The 25862-nt window shown below is 44.5% G+C and overlaps 4 protein-coding genes and 1 long non-coding RNA gene across 6 annotated transcripts in view; 3 read left to right on the forward strand and 2 right to left on the reverse strand.

Annotated features, from left to right (window-relative positions):
• The window catches only part of LOC123072451 (F-box protein At5g18160), a 3273-nt gene extending 1663 nt beyond the window's left edge, over nucleotides 1-1610 (reverse strand). For both annotated transcript variants that reach the window (XR_006435149.1, XM_044495999.1), the window contains exon 1: nucleotides 689-1610. Coding sequence is in view for 1 of the 2 variants with exons in the window: in XM_044495999.1 (XP_044351934.1) it covers nucleotides 704-1492 (789 nt within the window). In the remaining variant the exon portion in view is untranslated. The remainder of the gene's footprint in view (nucleotides 1-688) is intronic.
• A 42-nt stretch (nucleotides 1611-1652) lies between these two features.
• On the forward strand, nucleotides 1653-16622 carry LOC123072452 (CST complex subunit STN1-like). The gene is made up of 2 exons (XM_044496000.1): nucleotides 1653-1817; nucleotides 16109-16622. The coding sequence occupies exon 2, from the start codon at nucleotides 16116-16118 to the stop codon at nucleotides 16584-16586; it is 471 nt and encodes a 156-aa protein (XP_044351935.1). The 5' UTR covers nucleotides 1653-1817; nucleotides 16109-16115; the 3' UTR covers nucleotides 16587-16622.
• Nucleotides 16623-17238: 616 nt separating this feature from the next.
• On the forward strand, nucleotides 17239-20859 carry LOC123072453 (G-type lectin S-receptor-like serine/threonine-protein kinase At4g27290). The gene is made up of 5 exons (XM_044496001.1): nucleotides 17239-18534; nucleotides 19426-19632; nucleotides 19713-19950; nucleotides 20047-20197; nucleotides 20288-20859. The coding sequence occupies exons 1-5, from the start codon at nucleotides 17241-17243 to the stop codon at nucleotides 20585-20587; spliced, it is 2190 nt and encodes a 729-aa protein (XP_044351936.1). The 5' UTR covers nucleotides 17239-17240; the 3' UTR covers nucleotides 20588-20859.
• A 1331-nt stretch (nucleotides 20860-22190) lies between these two features.
• Nucleotides 22191-24305, forward strand: LOC123066593 (uncharacterized). The gene is made up of 3 exons (XR_006431381.1): nucleotides 22191-22505; nucleotides 22607-22851; nucleotides 23567-24305. It is a non-coding gene; the product is annotated as an uncharacterized lncRNA (long non-coding RNA).
• A 1074-nt stretch (nucleotides 24306-25379) lies between these two features.
• LOC123067915 (uncharacterized) overlaps nucleotides 25380-25862 on the reverse strand; it is a 1058-nt gene continuing 575 nt past the window's right edge. Inside the window, exon 2 of the mRNA XM_044490498.1 lies at nucleotides 25380-25851. Within this exon, the coding sequence (XP_044346433.1) occupies nucleotides 25468-25851 (384 nt within the window). The 3' untranslated portion in view covers nucleotides 25380-25467. The remainder of the gene's footprint in view (nucleotides 25852-25862) is intronic.

Raw genomic sequence — 25862 nt, forward strand, 5'->3', positions numbered from 1 at the left:
TTCCTTCACATATTTTACAAAAGCTGGGGGGGCATGGCCCCTGTAGCTTACAACATAGCTCCGCCACTGATGATAACCTTTCTACTACTTACAAATAAAGGTTCCATTTCTCGAGCTTATGTTAATATCAAACATCACATGAATCATTGATTCCTTAAAATGGTTACAGACAGAGTGAAGTGATAAATATAACTCCAAATGAATAATGATACAACATGAAGGCAGAATTGAAACAGTATATCTCAATACTTTAACCAGATGCAATGGAATCATGAATAAAAATGAACTGCAACAGAACATTTCACTGAAAAATTGACTATAATTAAAACAAGATAATTTGCCTCATTTCATTGTCAGCTAAAACAAAACATAGAAACAGAAATAAAATGTACATTTGCTAGTATTAAGAAGAGCACTAGTAATCTATAAAAAGAAGACCTTGATAAAGGGAGAAGTTAATTCTTCAGTTAAGTAAACAGAGACTTGCAGTTTTAGCATCAAGACTCATGGCAGCCACTTCAGCACAGAAGAATATTCAGAGAAATATAAACATAACCATGAAACAGTCAAGCTTCTTGATCATAACTTGTCTATGCATCAAATGAAACTAGCTGGTTCATAGTGGGCTGAATTCATACACACGGCAACTCATGAGGATACTGACAGTTGGGCTAGATAGAATCAGCACCTGACATGACATCTGTCAGATGAAAGGCGGAGAGTTTGCAACATAGCCCTCCAGTGTCGGAAAGAAGGTATGTTGAACAAGAGTTTGCTTGAGCCGAAGATTTGCAGGACCGAGGCCTCTGCGATGGAAAGTAGCGACCAGCTTGCCCTCAATGTCAACCTGAAGTAGCCAGTCACCAAAATTGACCAGTAGGAGCACGTCACCATCCCAAGGCACGGCCACTACCCAAGAACTTTCGTCAAACCTTCCGAACCGCACAGTGAGCTCTGCAACCAGTTCATCATGCATCAATGGTGAGTACCGGTACATCAGTAGCCGGTAGTCGCCGGTGGGGCTGTGCGGGTAGATCCCCAGGAGCGAGTACTCGCCATTACGGCCATAGGCCAGCGGGAGGGGAGCGTACTGACGAGTAGCAGGGTTGCAGATGGCGAAGCGCCAGTTGTTGCGGAAGGAGAGGACGAGGAGGCCGTCACAGCAGGCCTCCAGATGGTGAAAGTCGGAGGCTTGTTGAAGCCGCGCGACGGGCTGGAGGGCGTGGTCGAAGGGGATGATGTCCAGGGACTCGACCTCGTCGCCGACGAAGTTGTAGTCGTAGAGGAGGGGGAGGGTGGGCTGGAGGGCGTGGTGGGCGAGGAAGAAGCGGCGGGTGGAGGTGGCGCCGCACCAGGCGCGGCAGACGGCACGGCAGCGGAGAAGCGATTTGGGAGGCAGGTGGACGAGGATCTCCCAGATGGTGATCTCGTCCGGGAGGCTGAGGCTGCCGTGGGGAGGCGGCCCTGTTGCTCCTCTTGCGGCATCTGCCATGGTCGCCGGCGACAAGCAAGAGGAGTGACGGCGGCGTTGAGGGGAGGGGAGCGGAGGTAGGTTTTGCTCTGCTCTCTCATGGAAACAGGCAGAAGAAATGCCTTTGAACTGGGCCTGGGTTGCCTCCTCCTTTGAGGCCTTCAACTGGCCCAGACACTGCGCAGCGCCAGCCCTTCAGCTCTGAACCCTACCCCGAACGGCGCGGCCGGGCGGAGCGCCGGCGGCCGGCGCCGCCACTACACGGTCGGCCTCTCGGAGCTCGTTCAGTCGTCCTCGGGCATCCCCTCATTGAAGGGCATCAATTGAAATCCAGAGCAAGAGCAAGGTGAATGTTATTCATTTGAATTGTAAAAGTTGAAGGATAAGTGAGATGCTGTACTTAGATTAGGTCGTCATCTGAAATCTATGCTTGTCGGTGACATGTTGTACTGTTAGATTAGCTTGTGGCCTTGAGTTAGATTAGCCTGCAGCTGCTACAAGCGCAGAGCTATATGTATCCCTCTTCTGAACTTGGATGAATTCAAGTCAACCGTTCATCTTGTGTTCTGAACTTAGATTTTATCAGTGTGTGGTTTCCTTGAAAAAATGTGTGGTGGTTTTCTCCCCACGCCGATTTGCTTCTCGCGATGCGGCGGCCCGCGCATTGGAGACACGAGCATCGCCATGGTTTGCTGCAGAATCTGAAACCAACCAATTAGAATCTAAAACCTCATGGTCAACTCAGTCTGAATAATATTGTCTTGTACTACTATTTGTAATTTTGGTCATGTTCATCTATTTCGATTTCTAGTTCTACATAGCTGTGCAAGTGAGTTATAGTTGTTTATTCTGTGATAAGGGATACTTTTCTGGTTAGTTATAAGCGATGAACATTTAGCCCGGCTTGCTTGATCCTGTTGGAAATATGCCCTAGAGGCAATAATAAAAGTATTATTATTATATTTCCTTGTTCATGATAATTGTCTTTTATTCATGCTATAACTGTATTATCCGGAAATCGTAATACACGTGCGAATACATAGACCACAATATGTCCCTAGTGAGCCTCTAGTTGACTAGCTCGTTGTGATCAACAGATAGTCATGGTTTCCTGGCTATGGACATTGGATGTCGTTGATAACGGGATCACATCATTAGGAGAATGATGTGATGGACAAGACCCAATCCTAAGACTAGCACAAAAGATCGTGTAGTTCATTTGCTAGAGCTTTGCCAATGTCAAGTATCTCTTCCTTCGACCACGAGAGCGTGTAACTCCTGGATACCGTAGGAGTGCTTTGGGTGTATCAAACGTCACAACGTAACTGGGTGACTATAAAGGTGCACTACAGGTATCTCCGAAAGTATCTATTGTTTTATGCGGATCGAGACTGGGATTTGTCACTCCGTGTAAACGGAGAGGTATCTCTGGGCCCACTCGGTAGGACATCATCATATGCGCAATGTGACCAAGGAGTTGATCACGGGATGATGTGTTACGGAACGAGTAAAGTGACTTGCCGGTAACGAGATTGAACAAGGTATTGGATACCGACGATCGAATCTCGGGCAAGTAACATACCGATAGACAAAGGGAATTGAATACGGGATTGATTAAGTCCTTGACATCGTGGTTCATCCGATGAGATCATCGTGGAACATGTGAGAGCCATCATGGGTATCCAGATCCCGCTGTTGGTTATTGACCGGAGAACGTCTCGGTCATGTCTACATGTCTCCCGAACCCGTAGGGTCTACACACTTAAGGTTCGATGACGCTAGGGTTATAAAGGAAGTTTGTATGTGGTTACCGAATGTTGTTCGGAGTCCCGGATGAGATTCCGGACGTCACGAGGAGTTCCGGAATGGTCCGGAGGTAAAGATTTGTATATGGGAAGTCCTATTTTGGCCACCGGAAAATGTTCGGGATTTTTCGGTATTGTACCGGGAAGGTTCTAGAAGGTTCCGGAGTGGGGCCCACCTGCATGGGGGGACCCACATGGACGTGGGTAGTGGGGGCAAGGCCCCACACCCCTGGTCAAGGCGCACCAAGATCCCCCTTAGAAGGAATAAGATCATATCCCGAAGGGATAAGATCAAGATCCCTAAAAAGGGGGGATAACAATCGGTGGGGAAGGAAATAATGAGATTTCTTTCCTCCCACCTTGGCCAACGCCCCAATGGACTTGGAGGGCAAGAAACCAGCCCCTCCACCCCTATATATAGTGGGGAGGCGCATGGGAGCTATACACGAAGTTCTGGTGCAGCCCTCCCCCTCTCACAAGTACTCCTCCTCTCCCGCGGTGCTTGGCGAAGCCCTGCAGGATTGCCACGCTCCTCCACCACCACCACGCCGTTGTGCTGCTGCTGGATGGAGTCTTCCTCAATCTCTCCCTCTCTCCTTGCTGGATCAAGGCTTGGGAGACGTCACCGGGTTGTATGTGTGTTGAACGCGGAGGTGCCATGCGTTCGGCACTTGATCATCGGTGATTTGAATCACGACGAGTACGACTCCATCAACCCCGTTCACTTGAACGCTTCCGCTTAGCGATCTACAAGGGTATGTAGATGCACTCTCTTTCTACTCGTTGCTGGTCTCTCCATAGATAGATCTTGGTGACACGTAGGAAAATTTTGAATTTCTGCTACGTTCCCCAACAGTGGCATCATGAGCTAGGTCTATTGCGTAGATTCTTTGCACGAGTAGAACACAAAGTAGTTGTGGGCGTTGATGTTGTTCAATATGCTTACCGTTACTAGTCCAATCTTGTTTCGACGGTATTGTGGGATGAAGCGGCCCGGACCGACCTTACACGTACTCTTACGTGAGACAGGTTCCACCGATTGACATGCACTTGGTGCATAAGGTGGCTAGCGGGTGCCAGTCTCCCCCACTTTAGTCGGAACGGATTCGATGAAAAGGGTCCTTATGAAGGGTAAATAGCAATTGGCATATCACGTTGTCGTCTTGCGTAGGTAAGAAACGTTCTTGCTAGAAACCCATAGCAGCCACGTAAAAAATGCAACAACAATTAGAGGACGTCTAACTTGTTTTTGCAGGGTATGCTATGTGATGTGATATGGCCAAGAAGAATGTGATGAATGATATGTGATGTATGAGATTGATCATGTTCTTGTAATAGGATTCACGACTTGCATGTCGATGAGTATGACAACCGGCAGGAGCCATAGGAGTTGTCTTTATTTATTGTATGACCTGCGTGTCATTGAAGAACGCCATGTAAACTACTTTACTTTATTGCTAAACGCGTTAGTCATAGAAGTAGAAGTAGTCGTTGGCATGACAACTTCATGAAGACACGATGATGGAGATCATGATGATGGAGATCATGGTGTCGTGCCGGTGACGATGATGATCATGGAGCCCCGAAGATGAAGATCAAAAGGAGCAAAATGATATTGGCCATATCATGTCACTATTTGATTGCATGTGATGTTTATCATGTTTATGCATCTTGTTTGCTTAGGACGACAGTAGTAAATAAGATGATCCCTTACAAAATTTCAAGAAGTGTTCTCCCCTAACTGTGCACCGTTGCTACAGTTCGTCGCTTCTAAGCACCACGTGATGATCGGGTGTGATGGATTCTTACGTTCACATACAACGGGTGTAAGACAGTTTTACACAGCGAAAACACTTAGGGTTAACTTGACGAGCCTAGCATGTGCAGACATGGCCTCGGAACACGGAGACCGAAAGGTCGAGCATGAGTCGTATAGTAGATACGATCAACATGAAGATGTTCACCGATGATGACTAGTCCGTCTCACGTGATGATCGGACACGGCCTAGTTGACTCGGATCATGTGATCACTTAGATGACCAGAGGGATGTCTATCTAAGTGGGAGTTCATAAGATGAACTTAATTATCCTGAACATAGTCAAAAGGTTTTTGCAAATTATGTCGTAGCTCACGCTATAGTTCTACTGTTTAGATATGTTCCTAGAGAAAAATTAGTTGAAAGTTGATAGTAGCAATTATGCGGACTAGGTCCGTAAACTGAGGATTGTCCTCATTGCTTCATAGAAGGCTTATGTCCTTAATGCACCGCTCAGTGTGCTGAACCTCGAACGTTGTCTGTGGTTGTTGCGAACATCTGACATACACGTTTTGATAACTACGTGATAGTTCAGTTAAACGGTTTAGAGTTGAGGCACCAAAGACGTTTTTGAAACATCGCGAAACATATGAGATGTTTTGAGGGCTGAAATTGGGATTTCAGGCTCGTGCCCATGTCAAGAGGTATAAGACCTCCGATGACTTTCTTAACCTGCAAACTAAGGAGAAAAGCTCAATTGTTGAGCTTGTGCTCAGATTGTCTGAGTACAACAATCATTTGAATCGAGTGGGAGTTGATCTTCCAGATGAAACAGTGATGGTTCTCCAAAGTCATTGCCACCAAGCTGTTAGAGCTTCGTGATGAACTATAACATATCAGGGATAGATATGATGATCCTTGAGGTATTCGCGATGTTTGACACCGCGAAAGTAGAAATCAAGAAGGAGCATCAATTGTTGATGGTTGGTGAAACCACTAGTTTCAAGAAGGGCAAGGGCAAGAAGGGATACTTCATGAAACGGCAAATCAGCTGCTGCTCTAGTGAAGAAACCCAAGGTAAAACCCAAACCCGAGACTAAGTGCTTCTGTAATAAGGGGAACAACCACTAGAGCAGAATTACCCTAGATACTTGGTAGATAAGAAGGCTGGCAAGGTCGATAGAAGTATATTGGATATACATTGTGTTAATGTGTACTTTGCTAGTACTCCTAGTAGCACCAGGGTATTAGATACCGGTTCGGTTGCTAAGTGTTAGTAACTCGAAACAAAAGGCTACGGAATAAACGGAGACTAGCTAAAGGTGAGCTGACGATATGTGTTGGAAGTTTTTCCAAGCTTCATATGATCAAGCATCGCACGCTCCCTCTACCAAAGAGATTGGTGTTAAACCTAAATAATTGTTGTTTGGTGTTTGCGTTGAGCATAGACATGATTGGATTACGTCTATCGCAATACGGTTATTCATTTAAGGAGAATAATCGTTACTCTGTTTATTTGAATAATACCTTCAATGGTCTTACACCTAAAATGAATGGTTTATTAAATCTCGATCGTAGTGATACACATGTTCATGCCAAAAGATAGTAATGATAGAACCACCTACTTGTGGCACTGCCACGTAAGTCATATCGGTATAAAACGCATGAAGAAGCTCCATATTGATGGATCTTTGGGCTCACTCGTTTTTGAAAAGTTTGAGACATGCGAACCATGTCTATTGGTGTATATGCATGAAGAAACTCCATGCAAATGGACCGTTTTGACTCACTTGATTTTGAATCACTTGGGACATGCAAATCATACCACATGGGCAAGATGACTGAAAAGCCTCGTTTTCAGTAAGATGTAACAAGATAGCAACTTGTTGGAAGCAACACATTTTGATGCGTGCAGTCCAATGAGTGCTGAGGCATGCAGTGAATATCGTTATGTTCTTACTTCACAGATGATTCGAGTAGATGTTGAGAATATTTACTTGATGAAACACAAGTCTGAATTATTGAATGGTTCAAGTAATTTCAGAGTGAAGTAGAAGATTGTGACAAGAGGATAAAATGTCTATGATATGATCATAGAGATGAGTATCTGAGTTACGAGTTTTGGCACACAATTAAGACATTGTGGAAATTGTTTCACAATTAATACCGCCTGGAACACCATAGTGTGATGGTGTGTCCGAACATCATAGTTGCACCCTATTGGATATGATGCATACCATGATGTCTCTTATCGAACTGCCAGGATAGTTTATGGGTTAGGCATTAAAGACAACCACATTCACTTTAAATAGGGCACCACGTAATTCCGATGAGATGACACCGTATGAATTATGGTTTAGAGAAACCTAAGTTGTCATTTCTTAAAGGTTTGGGGCTGCGACGCTTATGTGAAAAAGTTTCAGGATTAAGCTCGAACCCAAAGCGGATAAAGTACATCTTCATAGGACACCCAAAACAGTTGGGTATACCTCCTAATTCAGATCCGAAGGCAATATGAATTGTTTCTAGAATTGGGTCCTTTCTCGAGGAAAGGTTTCTCTCGAAAGAATTGAGTGGGAGGATGGTGGAGACTTGATGAGGTTACTGAACCATCACTTCAACCAGTGTGTAGCAGGGCACAGGAAGTTGTTCCTGTGGCACCTACACCAATTGAAGTAGAAGCTTATGATAGTGATCATGAAACTTCAGATCAAGTCACTCCCAAACCTCGTAGGGTGACAAGGATACGTACTACTTCAGAGTGGTACAGTAATCCTGTCTTGGAAGTCATGTTGCTAGACAACAATGAACCTACGAGCTATGGAGAAGCGATGGTGGGCCTGGATTCCGATAAATGGCTCAAGGCCATAAAACCCGAGAGAGGATCCATGTATGAAAACAAAGTGTAGACTTTGGAAGAACTACTTGATGGTCATAAGGCTGTTAGGTACATATGGATTTTGAAAGGAAGACAGACAATGATGGTAAGTGTCACCATTGAGAAAGGTCGACTTGTCGTTGAGATGTTTTTCGACAAGTTCAAGGAGTTGACTACGATGAGACTTTCTCACTCGTAGCGATGCTAAGAGTATGTTGGAATTATATTAGCAATTACTGCATTATTTATGAAATCTTGCAGATAGGATGTCAAAACATTGTTTCCTCGACGATTCTTGAGGAAAGGTTGTATGTGATACAACCGGAAGGTTTTGTCTATCCTGAAATATGCTAATAAGTATGCAAAGCTCCAGCAATCCTTCTGAGGACTGGAGTGAGCATCTCGGAGTTGGAATGTATGCTTTGATGATGATCAAAGATTTAGGGTGTATACAAAGTTTATGAGAAACTTGTATTTCCAAAGAAGTGAGTGGGAGCACTATAGAATTTCTGATGAGTATATGTTGTTGACATATTAATGATCAGAAATGACGTAGAATTTCTGGAAAGCATATAGGGTTATTTGGAAAGTGTTTTCAATGGAAAACCTGGATTAAGCTACTTGAACATTGAGCATCAAGATCTATAAGGATAGATCAAAACGCTTAATGGTACTTTCAAATGAGCACATGCCTTGACGTGATCTTGAAGGTGTTCAAGATGGATCAGTCAAAAAAGGAGTTCTTGCCTGAGTTGTAAGGTACGAAGTTAAGGGCATCCATACCTGAGCCCTTGGCGCCTCCCTCCCTCCCGTGACACCTCCTCCTCTCCCGTAGGTGCTTGGCGAAGCCCTGCAGGATTGCCACGCTCCTCCATCACCACCACGCCGTTGTGCTGCTGCTGGATGGAGTCTTCCTCAACCTCTCCCTCTCTCCTTGCTGGATCAAGGCGTGGGAGACATCGTCGAGCTGTACGTGTGTTGAACGCGGAGGTGCCGTCCGTTCGGCACTAGGATCATCGGTGATCTGAATCACGACGAGTACGACTCCATCAACCCCGTTCACTTGAACGCTTCCGCTTAGCGATCTACAAGGGTATGTAGATGCACTCCCCTTTCTACTCGTTGCTGGTCTCTCCATAGATAGATCTTGGTGTTACGTAGGAAAATTTTGAATTTCTGCTACGTTCCCCAAAAGTGGCATCATGAGCTAGGTCTATTGCGTAGATTCTTTGCACGAGTAGAACACAAAGTAGTTGTGGGCGTTGATGTTGTTCAATATGCTTACCGTTACTAGTCCAATCTTGTTTCGACGGTATTGTGGGATGAAGCGGCCCGGACCGACCTTACACGTACTCTTACGTGAGACAGGTTCCACCGATTGACATGCACTTGGTGCATAAGGTGGCTAGCGGGTGCCAGTCTCTCCCACTTTAGTCGGAACGGATTCGATGAAAAGGGTCCTTATGAAGGGTAAATAGCAATTGGCATATCACGTTGTGGTCTTGCGTAGGTAAGAAACGTTCTTGCTAGAAACCCATAGCAGCCACGTAAAACATGCAACAACAATTAGAGGACGTCTAACTTGTTTTTGCAGGGTATGCTATGTGATGTGATATGGCCAAGAAGAATGTGATGAATGATATGTGATGTATGAGATTGATCATGTTCTTGTAATAGGATTCACGACTTGCATGTCGATGAGTATGACAATCGGCAGGAGCCATAGGAGTTGTCTTTATTTATTGTATGACCTGCGTGTCATTGAAGAACGCCATGTAAACTACTTTACTTTATTGCTAAACGCGTTAGTCATAGAAGTAGAAGTAGTCATTGGCGTGGCAACTTCATGAAGACACGATGATGGAGATCATGATGATGGAGATCATGGTGTCGTGCCGGTGACGATGATGATCATGGAGCCCCGAAGATGAAGATCAAAAGGAGCAAAATGATATTGGCCATATCATGTCACTATTTGATTGCATGTGATGTTTATCATGTTTATGCATCTTGTTTGCTTAGGACGACGGTAGTAAATAAGATGATCCCTTACAAAATTTCAAGAAGTGTTCTCCCCTAACTGTGCACCGTTGCTACAGTTCGTCGCTTCTAAGCACCACGTGATGATCGGGTGTGATGGATTCTTACGTTCACATACAACGGGTGTAAGACAGTTTTACACAGCGAAAACACTTAGGGTTAACTTGACGAGCCTAGCATGTGCAGACATGGCCTCGGAACACGGAGACCGAAAGGTCGAGCATGAGTCGTATGGTAGATACGATCAACATGAAGATGTTCACCGATGATGACTAGTCCGTCTCACGTGATGATCGGACACGGCGTAGTTGACTCGGATCATGTGATCACTTAGATGACCAGAGGGATGTCTATCTAAGTGGGAGTTCATAAGATGAACTTAATTATCCTGAACATAGTCAAAAGACCTTTTGCAAATTATGCCGTAAGCTCGCGCTTTAGTTCCACTGTTTAGATATGTTCCTAGAGAAAATATAGTTGAAAGTTGATAGTAGCGATTATGCGATCAGTAGAAAGCTTATGTCCTTAATGCACCGCTCAGTGTGCTAAACCCCAACGTCGTTTGTCGATGTTGCGAACATCGGACATACACGTTTTGATAACTACGTGATAGTTCAATTAAATGGTTTAAGTAGAGGCACCAAAGACGTTTTCAAAACGTCGCGGAACATATGAGATGTTTCGAGGGCTGAAATTGGGATTTCAGGCTCGTGCCCACGTCAAGAGGTATAAGACCTCCACGATTTTCTTAGCCTGCAAACTAAGGGAGAAAAGCTCAATCGTTGAGCTTGTGCTCAGATTGTCTGAGCACAACAATCACTTGAATCGAGTGGGAGTTGATCCTCCAGATGAGATAGTGATGTTTCCCCAAAGTCATTGCCACCAAGCTGCTAGAGCTTCGTGATTAACTATAACATATCAGGGATAGATATGATGATCCTTGAAATATTCATGATGTTTGACACCGCGAAAGTAGAAATCAAGAAGGAGCATCAATTGTTGATGGTTGGTGAAACCACTAGTTTCAAGAAGGGCAAGGGAACAAAGGGATACTTCATGAAATGGCAATTCAGCTGCTGCTCTAGTGAAGAAACCCAAGGTTGAACCCAAACCCGAGACTAAGTGCTTCTGTAATAAGGGGAACAACCACTGGAGCAGCATTACCCTAGATACTTGGTAGATGAGAAGGCTGGCAAGGTCGATAGAAGTATATTGGATATACATTATGTTAATGTGTACTTTACTAGTACTCCTAGTAGCACCAGGGTATTGGATACCGGTTCGGTTGCTAAATGTTAGTAACTCGAAATAAAAGCTACGGAATAAACGGAGACTAGCTAAAGGTGAGCTGACGATATATGTTGGAAGTGTTTCCAAGGTTGATATGATCAAGCATCGCACGCTCCCTCTACCACCGAGATTGGTGTTTGCGTTGAGCATAGACATGATTGGATTATGTCTATCGCAATACGATTATTCATTTAAGGAGAATAATGGTTACTCTATTTTTGAATAATACCTTCAATGGTCTTGCACCTAAAGGAATGGTTTATTGAATCTCGGTCGTAGTGATACACATTTTCATGCCAAAAGATATAAGATAGTAATGATAGTACCACTTACTTGTGGCACTGCCATGTAAGTCATAATGGTATAAAACACATGAAGAAGCTCCATGTTGATGGATCTTTGGACTCACTCGTTTTTGAAAAGTTTGAGACATGCGAACCATGTCTATTGGTGTATATGCATGAAGAAACTCCATGCAAATGGATCGTTCGGACTCACTTGATTTTGAATCACTTGAGATATGCAAATCACACCACATGGGCAAGATGACTGAAAAGCCTCATTTTCAGTAAGATGGAACAAGATAGCAACCTGTTGGAAGTAACACATTTTGATGTGTGCAGTCGAATGAGTGCTGAGGCATGCAGTGAATATCATTATGTTCTTACTTCACAGATGATTCGAGTAAATGTTGAGTATATTTACTTGATGAAACACAAGTCTGAATTATTGAATGGTTCAAGTAATTTCAGAGTGAAGTAGCAGATCATTGTGACAAGAGGATAAAATGTCTATGATATGATCATAGAGATGAATATCTGAGTTACGAGTTTTGGCACACAATTAAGACATTGTGGAAATTGTTTCGCAATTAATACCGCCTGGAACACCATAATGTGATGGTGTGTCCGAACATCATAGTTGCACCCTATTGGATATGGTGCGTACCATGATGTCTCTTATCGAATTACCACTATCGTTCATGGGTTAGGCATTAGAGACAACCACATTCACTTTAAAATAGGGCACCACATAATTCCGATGAGATGACACCGTATGAATTATGGTTTAGAGAAACCTAAGTTGTCGTTTCTTAAAAGTTTGGGGCTGCGACGCTTATATGAAAAAGTTTCAAGTTGATAAGCTCGAACCCAAAGCGGATAAAATGCATCTTCATAGGAAACCCAAAACAGTTGGGTATACCTCCTAATTCAGATCCGAAAGCAATATGGACTGTTTCTAGAATCGGATCCTTTCTCGAGGAAAAGTTTCTCTCGAAAGAATTGAGTGGGAGGATGGTGGAGACTTGATGAGGTTATTGAACCGTCTCTTCAACTAGTGTGTGACAGGGCACAGGGAGTTGTTCCTGTGGCACCTACACCAATTGAAGTGGAAGCTTATGATATTGATCATGAAACTTCGGATCAAGTCACTCCCAAACCTCGTAGGATGACAAGGATGCGTACTACTTCAGAGTGGTACGTAATCCTGTCTTGAAGGTCATGTTGCTAGAAAACAATGAACCTACAAGCTATGGAGAAGCGATGGTGGGCCTGGATTCCGATAAATGGCTTGAGGCCATAAAATCCGAGAGAGGATCCATGTATGAAAACAAAGTGTAGACTTTGGCAGAACGGCTCGATGGTCGTAAGGCTAATGAGTACAGATGGATTTCAAAAGGAAGACGGACAATGATGGTAAATGTCACCATTAAGAAAGCTCACCTTGTCGCTAAGATGTTTTCCGACAAGTTCAAGGAGTTGACTACGATGAGATTTTCTCACTCGTAGCGATGCTAAGAGTCTGTTGGAATTATATTAGCGATTACTGCATTATTTATGAAATCTTGCAGATAGGATGTCAAAACATTGTTTCCTCGACGACTTTAATGAGGAAAGGTTGTATGTGATACAACCGGAAGGTTTTGTCAATCCCGAAAGATGCTAATAAGTATGCAAAGCTCCAGCAATCCTTCTAAGGACTGGAGTGAGCATCTCGGAGTTGGAATGTATGCTTTGATGATGATCAAAAATTTTGGGTTTGTATAAAGTTTATGAGAAACTTGTATTTCCAAAGAAGTGAGTGGGAGCACTATAGAATTTCTGATGAGTATATGTTGTTGACATATTGTTGATCAGAAATGACATAGAATTTCTGGAAAGCATATAGGGTTATTTTGAAAGTGTTTTTCAATGGAAAGCCTGGATTAAGCTACTTGAACATTGAGCATCAAGATCTATAAGGATAGATCAAAATGCTTAATAATACTTTCAAATGAGCACATACCTTGACATGATCTTGAAGGTGTTCAAGATGGACCAGTCAAAGAAGGAGTTCTTGCCTGAGTTGTAAGGTACGAAGTTAAGACTTAAAGCTCGACCACGGCAGAATAGAGAGAAAGGACGAATGTCGTCCCCTATGCTTAAGACGTAGGCTCTTCAGTGTGCTATGCTGTGTACCGCACGTGAAGTGTGCCTTGCCATGAGTCAGTCAAGGGGTACAAGAGTGATCCAAGAATGGCTCACAGGACAGCGGTCAAAGTTATCCTTAGTAACTAGTGGACTAAGGAATTTTCTCGATTATGGAGGTGGTAAAAGAGTTCGTCGTAAAGGTTACGACGATGCAAGCTTGACACCCATCCGGATAGCTCTGAGTAGAGAGACCGGATACATATAATGGAGCAATAATTTAGAATAGCTCCAAGTAGAACAGTTGTTTGGAATAGCTCCAAATAGAGCGTGGTAGCTGCATCTAGGAGATGACATAGAGATTTGTAAAGCACACACGGATCTGAAAGGTTCAGACCCGTTGACTAAAACCTCTCTCACAAGCAACATGATCAAACATAAAACTCATTGAGTGTTAATCACATAGTGATGTGAACTAGACTACTGACTCTAGTAAACTCTTGGGTATTAGTCACATGGCGATGTGACCTGTGAGTGTTAATCATATGGCGATGTGAACTAGATTATTGACTCTAGTGCAAGTGGGAGACTGTTGGAAATATGCCCTAGAGGCAATAATAAAAGTATTATTATTATATTTCCTTGTTCATGATAATTGTCTTTTATTCATGCTATAACTGTATTATCCGGAAATCGTAATACACATGTGAATACATAGACCACAATATGTCCCTAGTGAGCCTCTAGTTGACTAGCTCGTTGTGATCAACAGATAGTCATGGTTTCCTGGCTATGGACATTGGATGTCGTTGATAACAGGATCACATCATTAGGAGAATGATGTGATGGACAAGACCTAATCCTAAGACTAGCACAAAAGATCGTGTAGTTCATTTGCTAGAGCTTTGCCAATGTCAAGTATCTCTTCCTTCGACAATGAGAGCGTGTAACTCCTGGATACCGTAGGAGTGCTTTGGGTGTATCAAACGTCACAACGTAACTGGGTGACTATAAAGGTGCTCTACATGTATCTCCGAAAGTATCTATTGTTTTATGCGGATCGAGACTGGGATTTGTCACTCCGTGTAAACGGAGAGGTATCTCTGGGTCCACTCGGTAGGACATCATCATAGGCGCAATGTGACCAAGGAGTTGATCACGGGATGATGTGTTACGGAACGAGTAAAGTGACTTGCCCGTAACGAGATTGAACAAGGTATTGGATACCGACGATCGAATCTCGGGCAAGTAACATACCGATAGACAAAGGGAATTGAATACGGGATTGATTAAGTCCTTGACATCGTGGTTCATCCGATGAGATCATCGTGGAACATGTGGGAGCCATCATGGGTATCCAGATCCCGCTGTTGGTTATTGACCGGAGAACGTCTCGGTCATGTCTACATGTCTCCCGAACCCGTAGGGTCTACACACTTAAGGTTCGATGATGCTAGGGTTATAAAGGAAGTTTGTATGTGGTTACCGAATGTTGTTCGGAGTCCCGGATGAGATCCCGGACGTCACGAGGAGTTCCGGAATGGTCCGGAGGTAAAGATTTATATATGGGAAGTCCTATTTTGGCCACCGGAAAATGTTCGGGATTTTTCGGTATTGTACCGGGAAGGTTCTAGAAGGTTCCGGAGTGGGGCCCACCTGCATGGGGGGACCCACACGGACGTGGGTAGTGGGGGCAAGGCCCCACACCCCTGGTCAAGGCGCACCAAGATCCCCCCTTAGAAGGAATAAGATCATATCCCGAAGGGATAAGATCAAGATCCCTAAAAAGGGGGGATAACAATCGGTGGGGAAGGAAATAATGAGATTTCTTTCCTCCCACCTTGGCCAACGCCCCAATGGACTTGGAGGGCAAGAAACCAGCCCCTCCACCCCTATATATAGTGGGGAGGCGCATGGGAGCTATACACGAAGTTCTGGCGCAGCCCTCCCCCTCTCACAAGTACTCCTCCTCTCCCGCGGTGCTTGGCGAAGCCCTGCAGGATTGCCACGCTCCTCCACCACCACCACGCCATTGTGCTGCTGCTGGATGGAGTCTTCCTCAACCTCTCCCTCTCTCCTTGCTGGATCAAGGCTTGGGAGACGTCACCGGGCTGTATGTGTGTTGAACGCGGAGGTGCCGTGCGTTCGGCACTTGATCATCGGTGATTTGAATCACGACGAGTACGACTCCATCAACCCCGTTCACTTGAACGCTTCCGCTTAGCAATCTACAAGGGTATGTAGATGCACTCTCTTTCTACTCGTTGCTGGTCTCTCCATAGATAGATCTTGGTGACACGTAGGAAAATTTTGAATTTCTGCTACGTTCCCCAACAGATCCTGGCTCTGCCAATAATATATATAGCTATCTTGCTTAACTTTTCATCATGTATGATAAAAACGTGAGGCTCTAGTTACATCTCCACTCTGAACTTTGTTGCCTCATGGGTTGTATGCAGACTCAGCATGGACTCCCTTCATCTCGTGCACGTCAAGCTTCTGGCTTCCGACATTCTCACGCTAACTCCCCAACATACATCGCCGCCTTCCTTTGTTTGTTGTGGCCGTACAGTTGTTCGTGCCGAAGTTGTCGGGGTCGTTGTTTCACGTGACCGCAGGGAGAAGTTTCTCCGCTTCCTGGTCGATGATGGCACTGCTTGTGTACCATGTGTCCTGTGGCTGAACCACCAGTACCTGAATGCAAACAGTTCATCCGATTCTGATCCAACTGGAGAGATGGCATTGAAAATGTCGGAGGTCGTATGCCTGGGCACCCTGTTGAGGGTTCGTGGGAGGATTGTCATGTACCGTGGTGCAATTCAAATTGTTGTTAGAGACGTGGTTCTAGAGGAAGACCCTAATGTGGAGGTTCTACATTGGTTACAGTGTGTTCACATGGCCAAGGAATGTTATGATTTGCCACTACCTTCTGCTTGAGGTTTGCATTGGAGGATCTTATGCTCTGTGTTTCTTTCTGTGTTTACTGTTGAGCCAAACATCGTTAATCAAATGCCTTTTTTGGTTAACTGCATTCGATTTACTTCATTTATTCATTAGGGTCAGTTGCAACTGCTTTATAAGGTATAATGCAGAGGCCCCTAGTGATAGCACACAGCACTTGGGTGAAGTAACCAAGGTTTAGTCAGCCCTGGAGTTGCGCCTCATAGACTATTCTATAGACTAGTCTTGACTAGTCCTTCGACTCGTAGTCCATGAAAGTAATGAGTGGGTCCCTCGTTCTGAAATGTACAGAGAAAGTATGGTGTAGTCTCTGCTTTCTTTGTCTTACCATCACCTAGTCACCTTCCTGGCATTTACAACTCTCAAGTTGATAGGCTGATAGATAGTGATGTATTAGAATCCATTCCACCAGTCGAGCCACATGGTATTGAAATACTGCCCTCCGTTCACACTTCACTGTCTATATCAACTATTGACAAAGAAGGAAATGGAACAGCAGTTCGCCTATTTCAACTGCAAGGTTAGTTTTTGTAATTCACTCTAAATTTTCCTCTGTCTTCTCCACCCAATCATATCCCCTTCTCTGCTCCTGATTCCTCATCACTTGTTAACTCAAAGAAGTGAGTAAGTATGCATCTGCCTTTTCTCCACTTGGTCATCATCATGCTCCTGATTCCTTGGCCCTTCAGTTCAGTGCTTCCGTGCGCACCTGTCGGTGTGCTTGTCCCTGGCATGAGACTCGCTCCTGGCAAAACTCTCACCTCGGACCAAGGTTCGTTCGCCTTAGACTTCTTTACCCCCTCAAATTCAACTAAAAATACATATGTTGGCATATGGTTCAACGATATCCGGTTGCGCACTGTCGTCTGGGTTGCCAACCACGATAATCCGATCACCGATGCTTCATCCGCGGTGCTTACTATGACCGGCAACTCTAGCCTTGTGTTGTCTGAAACCAATGGCCACCACATACTTTGGATGGCAAGAACAATCACTGGCGGCAACTCTTCAGCCAAACTTCTCAACAATGGAAATCTTGTAGTCCAATCATCAGACGGCGCCATGTTATGGCAGAGCTTCAAAAACCCAAGCGACACCGTCCTTCCTGGCATGCCTATGTGGACGACCCACAAGACACACCCAGCATGGCGGATCATCTCTTGGAAGGGCCCTGAAGACCCGTCAAAGGGCAGGTTCTCTGGTGGGAATGACCTTGGCACTCCCCTACAGTTCTTTGTCTGGAATGGGTCAGTGCCATACTTCCGTGCTGCTGTGTGGAACGGCTATGTATCCTCCAACGTGGGCCTCCAGGCCGTTAGTCCACTCATGTATTTGACAATTTACATGGGCACCGATGGTGAGACCTATTCAACATTTGGACTATCAGATGGCTCCTCCAGGATAATTTACAAGGTTGACTACTCTGGAAAGACCACGCTATGGAGATGGAATACCAGCTTGACAGATTGGACCCACATTGCCCCGTGGCCAGCTTACCGGTGTAATCTCTATGGATACTGTGGTGCATATGGCTACTGCGACAACACACAGGAAATTCCTACATGCAAGCGCCTTGATGGATTTGACCCTAGTAACAAAACAGAGTGGGTTAGAGGCAATTTTTCTCATGGTTGCCAGCGAAAGGAGGAACTGCAGTGCGGTGGGGAGGACAGTTTCTTAACCTTGCCAGCGATGAAGGCACCAGAAAAATTTGTACACCTGTGGAACAAAAGCTATGATGACTGCAAAGTGGAGTGCAGCAAAAATTGCTCATGTGTAGCATATGCTTATGCTAATCTAAGCACCAGCAACATTGATGGGGATGCAACAAGGTGCCTGCTGTGGACCGGGGAGCTGATTGACGTGGAGAAGGGTGGCGCCGTTGGCAATGAGAACCTGTATCTCCGGCTTGCTGCCTTCTCAAGTATGTTCCTCTTTTCTTTCTTTTTTAAACACAAGGACACTCCTCTTTCTATAGCTCTTGTTTATGTTCATCAACGTTTCAGTTTAAGAATTTGTGTGTAACATAAGAAGCAGAGCATGACAACTTGCTGCTTTAACTCGTTAATAAATTGTGAGTTGCTGACACTTTAGCCCCACCATTACATGCAGCAAAATCACTAGAGGGTATTAGTTCTATTCCCATGCTGTTGCCATTTGCTTGGTGTTTGTACTATGTATTGAGCCCAAGTGCACATCGAAAACATTCCTGATGCATTTAAATAAACTATAGGTTACGCGTGATACTCAGACAACACTGTTAAAGTACAAGATTTACAATAAATTGAACCTCATAACATTGTTCCTTTTCAGGGAAAGGGCGAAAGGGCATCGTAATAAAAGTTATACCAGCAATTTTAGCAAGTTTGTTGCTGATACTTCTATTGGCATGCCTTGTATGGTTACGCAAGTTTAAAGGTAGATTGATTTAATTTTTGAAGCAGTTTGGAAGACGCATATTGCGGCCTTTTTTTAAGACAACAAAGATGATATTTCTCTTAAGCAAACATGACAAGAATGGAAGACCAAAGAGAATGTTAATGGGGGATTTGCGCATTAGTGATGGACTCGGAGAGGAAACTCATGAACTTCCATTTATTAGCTTTGAGGAAATAGTCGCTGCAACAAACAACTTCTCTATGTCCAATTTGTTAGGAGAATGCGGCTTTGGTAAAGTTTACAAGGTAAATGTAGACACAACAGCGTGTCCCTAATTGCACTGAAATATGAAATTTTTTATCCCTTTTTGCTGTGATTCAAAACTGAACGATACTATTTTGTATCCGTAATTTTCTCCTCGTTGGTATAATGCAGGGGCTCTTACATGGCAACAAAGAAGTTGCTGTTAAAAGGCTCAGTAGAGGTTCTGGGCAGGGGGCAATAGAGTTTAGGAATGAAGTAGTCGTGATTGCTAAACTGCAACACAAAAACCTTGTAAGGCTTGTCTGTTGTGTGCAGGGCGATGAAAAGCTACTTATTTATGAATATCTACCAAACAGAAGCCTGGACACCTTCCTTTTCAGTATGTTCTCATCACAAATGAATTAGCCAACAATCATTTGACACCACATCTTAAATCATAATCCCATACTACTCTTGCAGATTCTGAAAAGAAGTCAATGCTTCACTGGCCGACACGATTCAATATAATAAAAGGAGTGGCTAGGGGGCTACTCTATCTCCATCAAGATTCAAGACTGATGATAATTCTTAGGGATCTGAAAAGAAGCAACATTTTGCTAGATGGAGATATGAATCCCAAGATATCTGATTTTGGCATGGCAAGAATCTTTGGTGGAGATGAGCAACAAGCGAACACTAACCGAGTTGTCGGAACATAGTAAGTACTATCTTGTGTCTAGTTGTTCATTAAAGGCATACATAGTTAAACTCAACTCGAAATGCACAAGTCTTGCTGATGATATGATTTATCCAGTGGTTATATGTCTCCGGAATATGCAATGGAAGGCCTCTTTTCTGTGAAGTCCGATGTCTATAGCTTTGGAGTATTGCTCTTGGAAACTGTAAGTGGTCTAAGGATTAGCTCAACCCAGAACATCAAGGAGTTCCCCAACCTTATAATATATGTAAGATTACGATTTATCATTGCCAATGCCTGGAATTCCTTTGACCACATGACTTAATTTTTTATTTTATTTTTGATTTGGTTTATTCAGGCATGGAGTCTATGGAGGGAAGGGCTAGCAATGGATTTGGTGGATCCATGTGTTTCAGAGAGCTGTTCCAGTGAAGAGGCTTTGTGCTGCATTCATGTTGGGCTCTTGTGTGTTCAGGATGATCCGGATGCCAGACCACTCATGTCAACTGTTGTATCAACCTTGGAGAGTAGAAGCACGCCACTTGCAACGCCTTATAAGCCACTGTATTTTTCTCAGAGGAATAAGGTAGCGAAGAGAGCAGCACATGGTCAGGACTCTGTGGATATGGAGGCCCTTACAGTTATAGAGGGGCGATAGGGTCACGCAGTTTCCAAGTTCCGCCCATGCACTATTTCCCAGTTCTCTTTCAAAGCCAAAGCTTCCGAAAGGTGTGATTTCACCCTCTCAGTTCAAAGATGGAATGTACCGTTGGAGGACAAGGTTTTGCTCAACCTTGATACTGCCATCTTCTTACAATCTGAATATATATTGGTGCTGGTGTTGTACTTTTGTGTCCCGTGATCAGTTCTATGAGAATGCTTGCGGTCCTGAACCCGCTGAAGTAATGGCCACTCGATGTGCTTTTATCCTGTTCTCTTGTCGATGGTATTTGGAGGATTATCTTAGCTTGTGATTGTTCATCTCTTATGCCTCTGAAGCTGAACGATTCGCTACTGGTGCTGTCGTCCATGACATCAAGTTATTACCGTTGTTGAAGTTTGTTTCAGTTTCCTTTATTCATGTTAGCTGAGCATGTTGTCGTAGGTGCTCGGTACGTCGAAGCCCCGGATTTCATCGGAGCGGTACTTTGTAATGAACTTGTTGTGATTTAATCAATGAAATGCCGCCCATTGCCCAGAAAAAAAACTTGCTAAAGTGTTGAGCTGCCACTGGAATCACACACACTGGAGTCTTCACTTACAAATATTGATTTCAGTTTTGCGACATGCTACTAATACCTCTGGGGTTCCACTCTGTGAAGTCTGGAGCATACCAATTTGTGATTCCTTATGTAAACGTAAAAACAAAATTTGAAATTCCCATTCATTTTCTAAAGTGCGAACAGTTTATGAAATTAAGAATACTTTTGAAAAAGAGACCATTTTTTGAAAACACAATCAGTTCTTAAAAGCGAACACTTTTTGATACATACAAATTTTTATGAAAAGGGGAACGACTTTTTAATGAAAAAAATTGCACAAACTTTCAAACGATTTTTTTTACATAAATTCAAAAAAAATCCGGAATTTTAAAAAATGTTCGCGCATTTCATAATTTGTTAAAAAGTTTAAGAAATGTTCATGTTTCCTATTTTTGGTCAAAAATTGAAAAATGTTTCATCTTTTCAAAATGTGTTTGGAATTAAATTCAAGTTGTGTTTACATTTTTAAAAATTGTTCACATTCATCAAAAGATGTTTGGAATTCCAAAAGTTTCAAATGTTTGGATTTTCAAGAATTGTGCCCCATTGTTCAAAAAATATATTTATGGAATTTCGTAAATTATTTGCGCTTAAAATTTGGCATTTCAAAATTCTTCACATGTTTTTCCAAGAAGTGTTTATAACAACAACACAACAAAGCCTTTAGTCCCAAACAAGTTGGGGTAGGCTAGAGGTGAAACCCATAAGATCTCGCAACCAACTCATGGCTCTGGCACATGGATAGCAAGCTTCCAAGAAATGTTTATGTTTTAAAAAAAGTGTTTGCATATATGGGCGCTCCTGTCTGTTCTTATTAAGGCTGCGTTATATGTTGCCTTGAGCAGCCTTCAGAGTGAGTGGCTAGTTGCGGGCGCTCTTAGTGTGATATCCCGAGATTGACTCCAGTAAAGCACAGATGGGCTCGTTATCTGGTCCGTCGTACATGGTTTGGGGATGTGTGCCGCCATGCATCTTGGTGGAATACGGCGCAGTGGAAAATAGGCTGGTGCGGGATGTACGTACACGTTTCGTCTGAAGTGTGGGGACAGGACACGGCCTCCGTCACCTCGGACGGCTGGCGATTTTGACGGCCGCCGCGGATCTTCATCTGAGCCGTGGCTCAGTCGTCATCCGGGGAAATTGGTCCGTGGATCAGGAAAAGCGCTTTTCCGGCAGGGGTTGGTGCACGATATTAATTGTACCCTCCTCGTCGGTGGCGCACAGGGTGTGAAGTCCTGTTTTGAGGAGACGATTGCGTTCGGGGAGGTAAACTCCATTGCCGGCGACGGAGTTCCTGATGCAGCCAATAAGCAGGTAACTTTGTGATTTCCGTTGATGAAAACTGAATGCGGTTGGTTCTTTTGTGCGATTTTGTTGATTTCCTCTTTCTTGTTTGGATCTGCGCTCGGATCCAGGTTTCCCTTTTGATTGAAGGATCCAGATTCCCCTTTTGATTGAGGAGGTGGACGAGAGTGTTGGTTGATGTGGGCCGGGAAACCGTCCGCCCGTCCGAGTAGAGCCGTGGCTTACTCCGGAGCTCGGCTCGGACAGCCAGATCGCGGCCCAAGCGGTGGTGGTAGTGGAAAAGGGAAGGTTCACCTGAAGCGCCAGAGCTCTCCACAGGCAAGATGAACCCTCAAGCTCTCGAATGGATTAAAAGGTACTCCATAATTTTTATTTTCAGAGTGTCAACTGCCTACAGGAATAATTCATTTTCAGTGTATGGATTTGGTATTTCATAAGAGAGTGGTTGCTGATCTACATTTTAGTTTGATGGGCACATAAAATTGACTTTAACAACATTGCGGACATGAACGTATGACAGGGTTAGTATTGGTTGCCTATTCTCACCAGAAAAAAACTTCTGTACAGTCTAATTAATAAACGGAAAACACCTTATCAACAATCAAGAGGGTCTCGTTACAAAAGTTTGGGATTTGAATTTGTCTCCTATGATGTGATGTGGCCTGGCTTTTTGTAACATTAAAAACCCCTTGTATAAGCATTGGTCTTTCCATTAACTGTTTCGCTAACAGCCAGACATGGTAGTTGTCATTAGATGAAACAAAGAAGTGTTGGTTGTTTTGTACTCCCTCTACAGGCGCATACACTTATTTCTGTCCACAGGAGTTATTTCCCGAATGTTCCATTCAGATGCATTTCATTGTTCTTGCTCACGTTCTTACCAAGCAAGTTATAAATTCTTTTCAAATTATAGATCACCTGGCGAGCCTAAATTCTTGGGAGGCATTTGTAATACCTCCTTTTTTTTCTTACAGATTATTACTTTCCATTTAACTGTTTGAAAGTGTATTATATGTACATTTTAATTTGGTTTTAGTTCTGTTAAACTCAAACTATTTGACATATTGCAGACCGTAGCGACGAAGAGGCGGAGGATGATAGCTTTAAGCATGTAAGCCTTTAGTAATGTGACTTGTGGATTTTTGTTTTCCTTCTATATATTACTTGTTATTTATGGACTCCATAGATCCAATTGCCATTGGCTTATATAATTCAGGAGATAAAGGGTGAAGCGCGACGCATTCGAGCAATCGATTGATCAGATCTCTCGATCCAAAAGCTCCTAGATAGACGCACATGTAATCACTTAATCACTAAATTAATCACTGAATTTTTAATACTCTGTTACTGCATACCGCGGGATAGTATGAACTGCTGGAGCTGTGTGCAGGCGTTGTGGAGTTTTACTGTCAGGGCAGTCTGCTGTGTGCTGAATTCTGCGTGATATGCTGAACCTTATATATGAAATGGACACTGATTAATTTTGCTTATGCAACGGTCCTTAGAATAGAATGCTACACGCAACGCATCGCTGACGAGGGTAAGCATGTAGCAGGTCACGCACGCAAGCTATGTCCACCCGATTCGAATTTCGAATGGTAACAGCGTGAGAAGCTGAGGCTGTTTTACATAATCAGCAGCATGGTCACTGCCGAACGGTGAGTCTATTGATCCATTGCTTCGTGTAGTTAGGGTGAAACTAGAAGGCAGGAGCTGGGCAGAGCAGGATATGGCTTCTTCCATGTGTGTCTGGCACCGGATCGGCCATTACGTGGTCGGATGCAACTTCCAAGTACGATGTAGTATCTGCAGAGGCAAGTCCATCCATTCTAGATGCTGATATGAACTAGATTCGCACCATATTTCAGTTAACAGTGGTAGCACGTGTGCAGGGTCTGAATCGACTGTGAACCAAGGCAAGCGATCCAGGTGATGATTCGGGCAAGGGATGAGCGGCGTCATCTCCTCAGTACTGCCAGTTTGATGCGGAGTTGGACATCGATTACGAATGGTCAGGAAAAAAAAGATCACGAACTCTTTTTGCATGGAAAAAGGTTACGAACTGTCAGGCCAACTCTCGTTCTACGTACCTCCAACGGTTGGACGCAATAAATGGGCTGGCTACCGGCGTTAGTCCAGAATCAACACGCTGATGGCCCAGGTCGTCGTGCCACATCTGAGCCAGCCAAGTTGTGGGTCACGCCGTAATGTTGGCCGCTTGTTAGAGGTGGGCCACCAACCATGCATAGAAATAGATATACGTGATTTATACCTGGGCCTATACACTTCAGGGTGGAAATCACGAGGGGAACCTACGGAGAGGATAACGTGCGCATCTGTGCTCGAGCACAGAATGACACTTTCGTCTAGTTAGCATATTTTTTTGTCGCTCAGTAATTTTTCGTCGCTCATTATAGAAGACAAGTGGCTTTGTGTAGTTCAAAAGAATGTCATTACAGAAGAAGAAACTTTTTATTATCATTACGAAAATGAAAAACAAAGAAGCAAAAAAGAAAACAAAAAAGAAAACAAAAAGAAAAAATCAGAGCAGCGTGAGCGACTGCGCTAAAAGGCCGGTCCGATTCATGCTAATGTCCAGCCAGCCGGTCAATAATCCTAGCATTTGACTAGGCACATCAGCGAATACCAGCTAAAGGGTTCGATTTAGCTTTCGTCTACAAATGCGTGTCTATTTTGAACTTTTTGCAAAAACACTTGGGCACAGATGCACATCAGCTCGCGCGCAACGCAACTCATGCGCAGAGCAGGACACGGGAAGGCGAGCGACACGCACATTTGTTTCCTTCTCTATACACTGCATGTGGCGCACGCGGGCCGACCGACGGACATGACAGATCACGCAGCCGGGGGCCCGGCCGGGCGACGAACACAAGAAACGCACAACGAGATTCTTCGGCCGGGGATCCTCTCCGCCTTGCGCCGGCCGGCGACCGAGGCGAGGCGCGGCAGCCTACCGCCTCCGGGAGCGCGGCTTGAGGTTCTTCCTGATGCTGCGGCGGACGTGGCAGAGCACCCAGTACTGGTCCTCGTCGCCGTCGTCGGCGCGGCGGTAGCACCGCGGGTCCGTGATCTCGTACTCGCTCATCACCCACCCGGTGCTCCGCCGCCCCTGCGCCCCGTCGCGGCGGTACAAGCAGTAGCGCGTCATGGACCAGCGCGCCACCACGCCTAGCTCCGTCATGGAGCACCGGTCCTCCCTGTTGCCGCTGTGCATCCACGTGCCCCCGCCGCCCTCCGGGGTGCGCCGCGCCTGGGCGCGCTTCCCGCGCCGCCGCGCCGCGAAGAAGTAGCCGTGGCCGCGCCGCAGCAGGCCGTGCCGCGCCAGCAGCTCCCAGGGGGGCGCCG

The sequence above is a fragment of the Triticum aestivum genome, chromosome 3B, assembly GCF_018294505.1.
Source record: "Triticum aestivum cultivar Chinese Spring chromosome 3B, IWGSC CS RefSeq v2.1, whole genome shotgun sequence".
Taxonomy (NCBI): Eukaryota; Viridiplantae; Streptophyta; class Magnoliopsida; order Poales; family Poaceae; genus Triticum; species Triticum aestivum.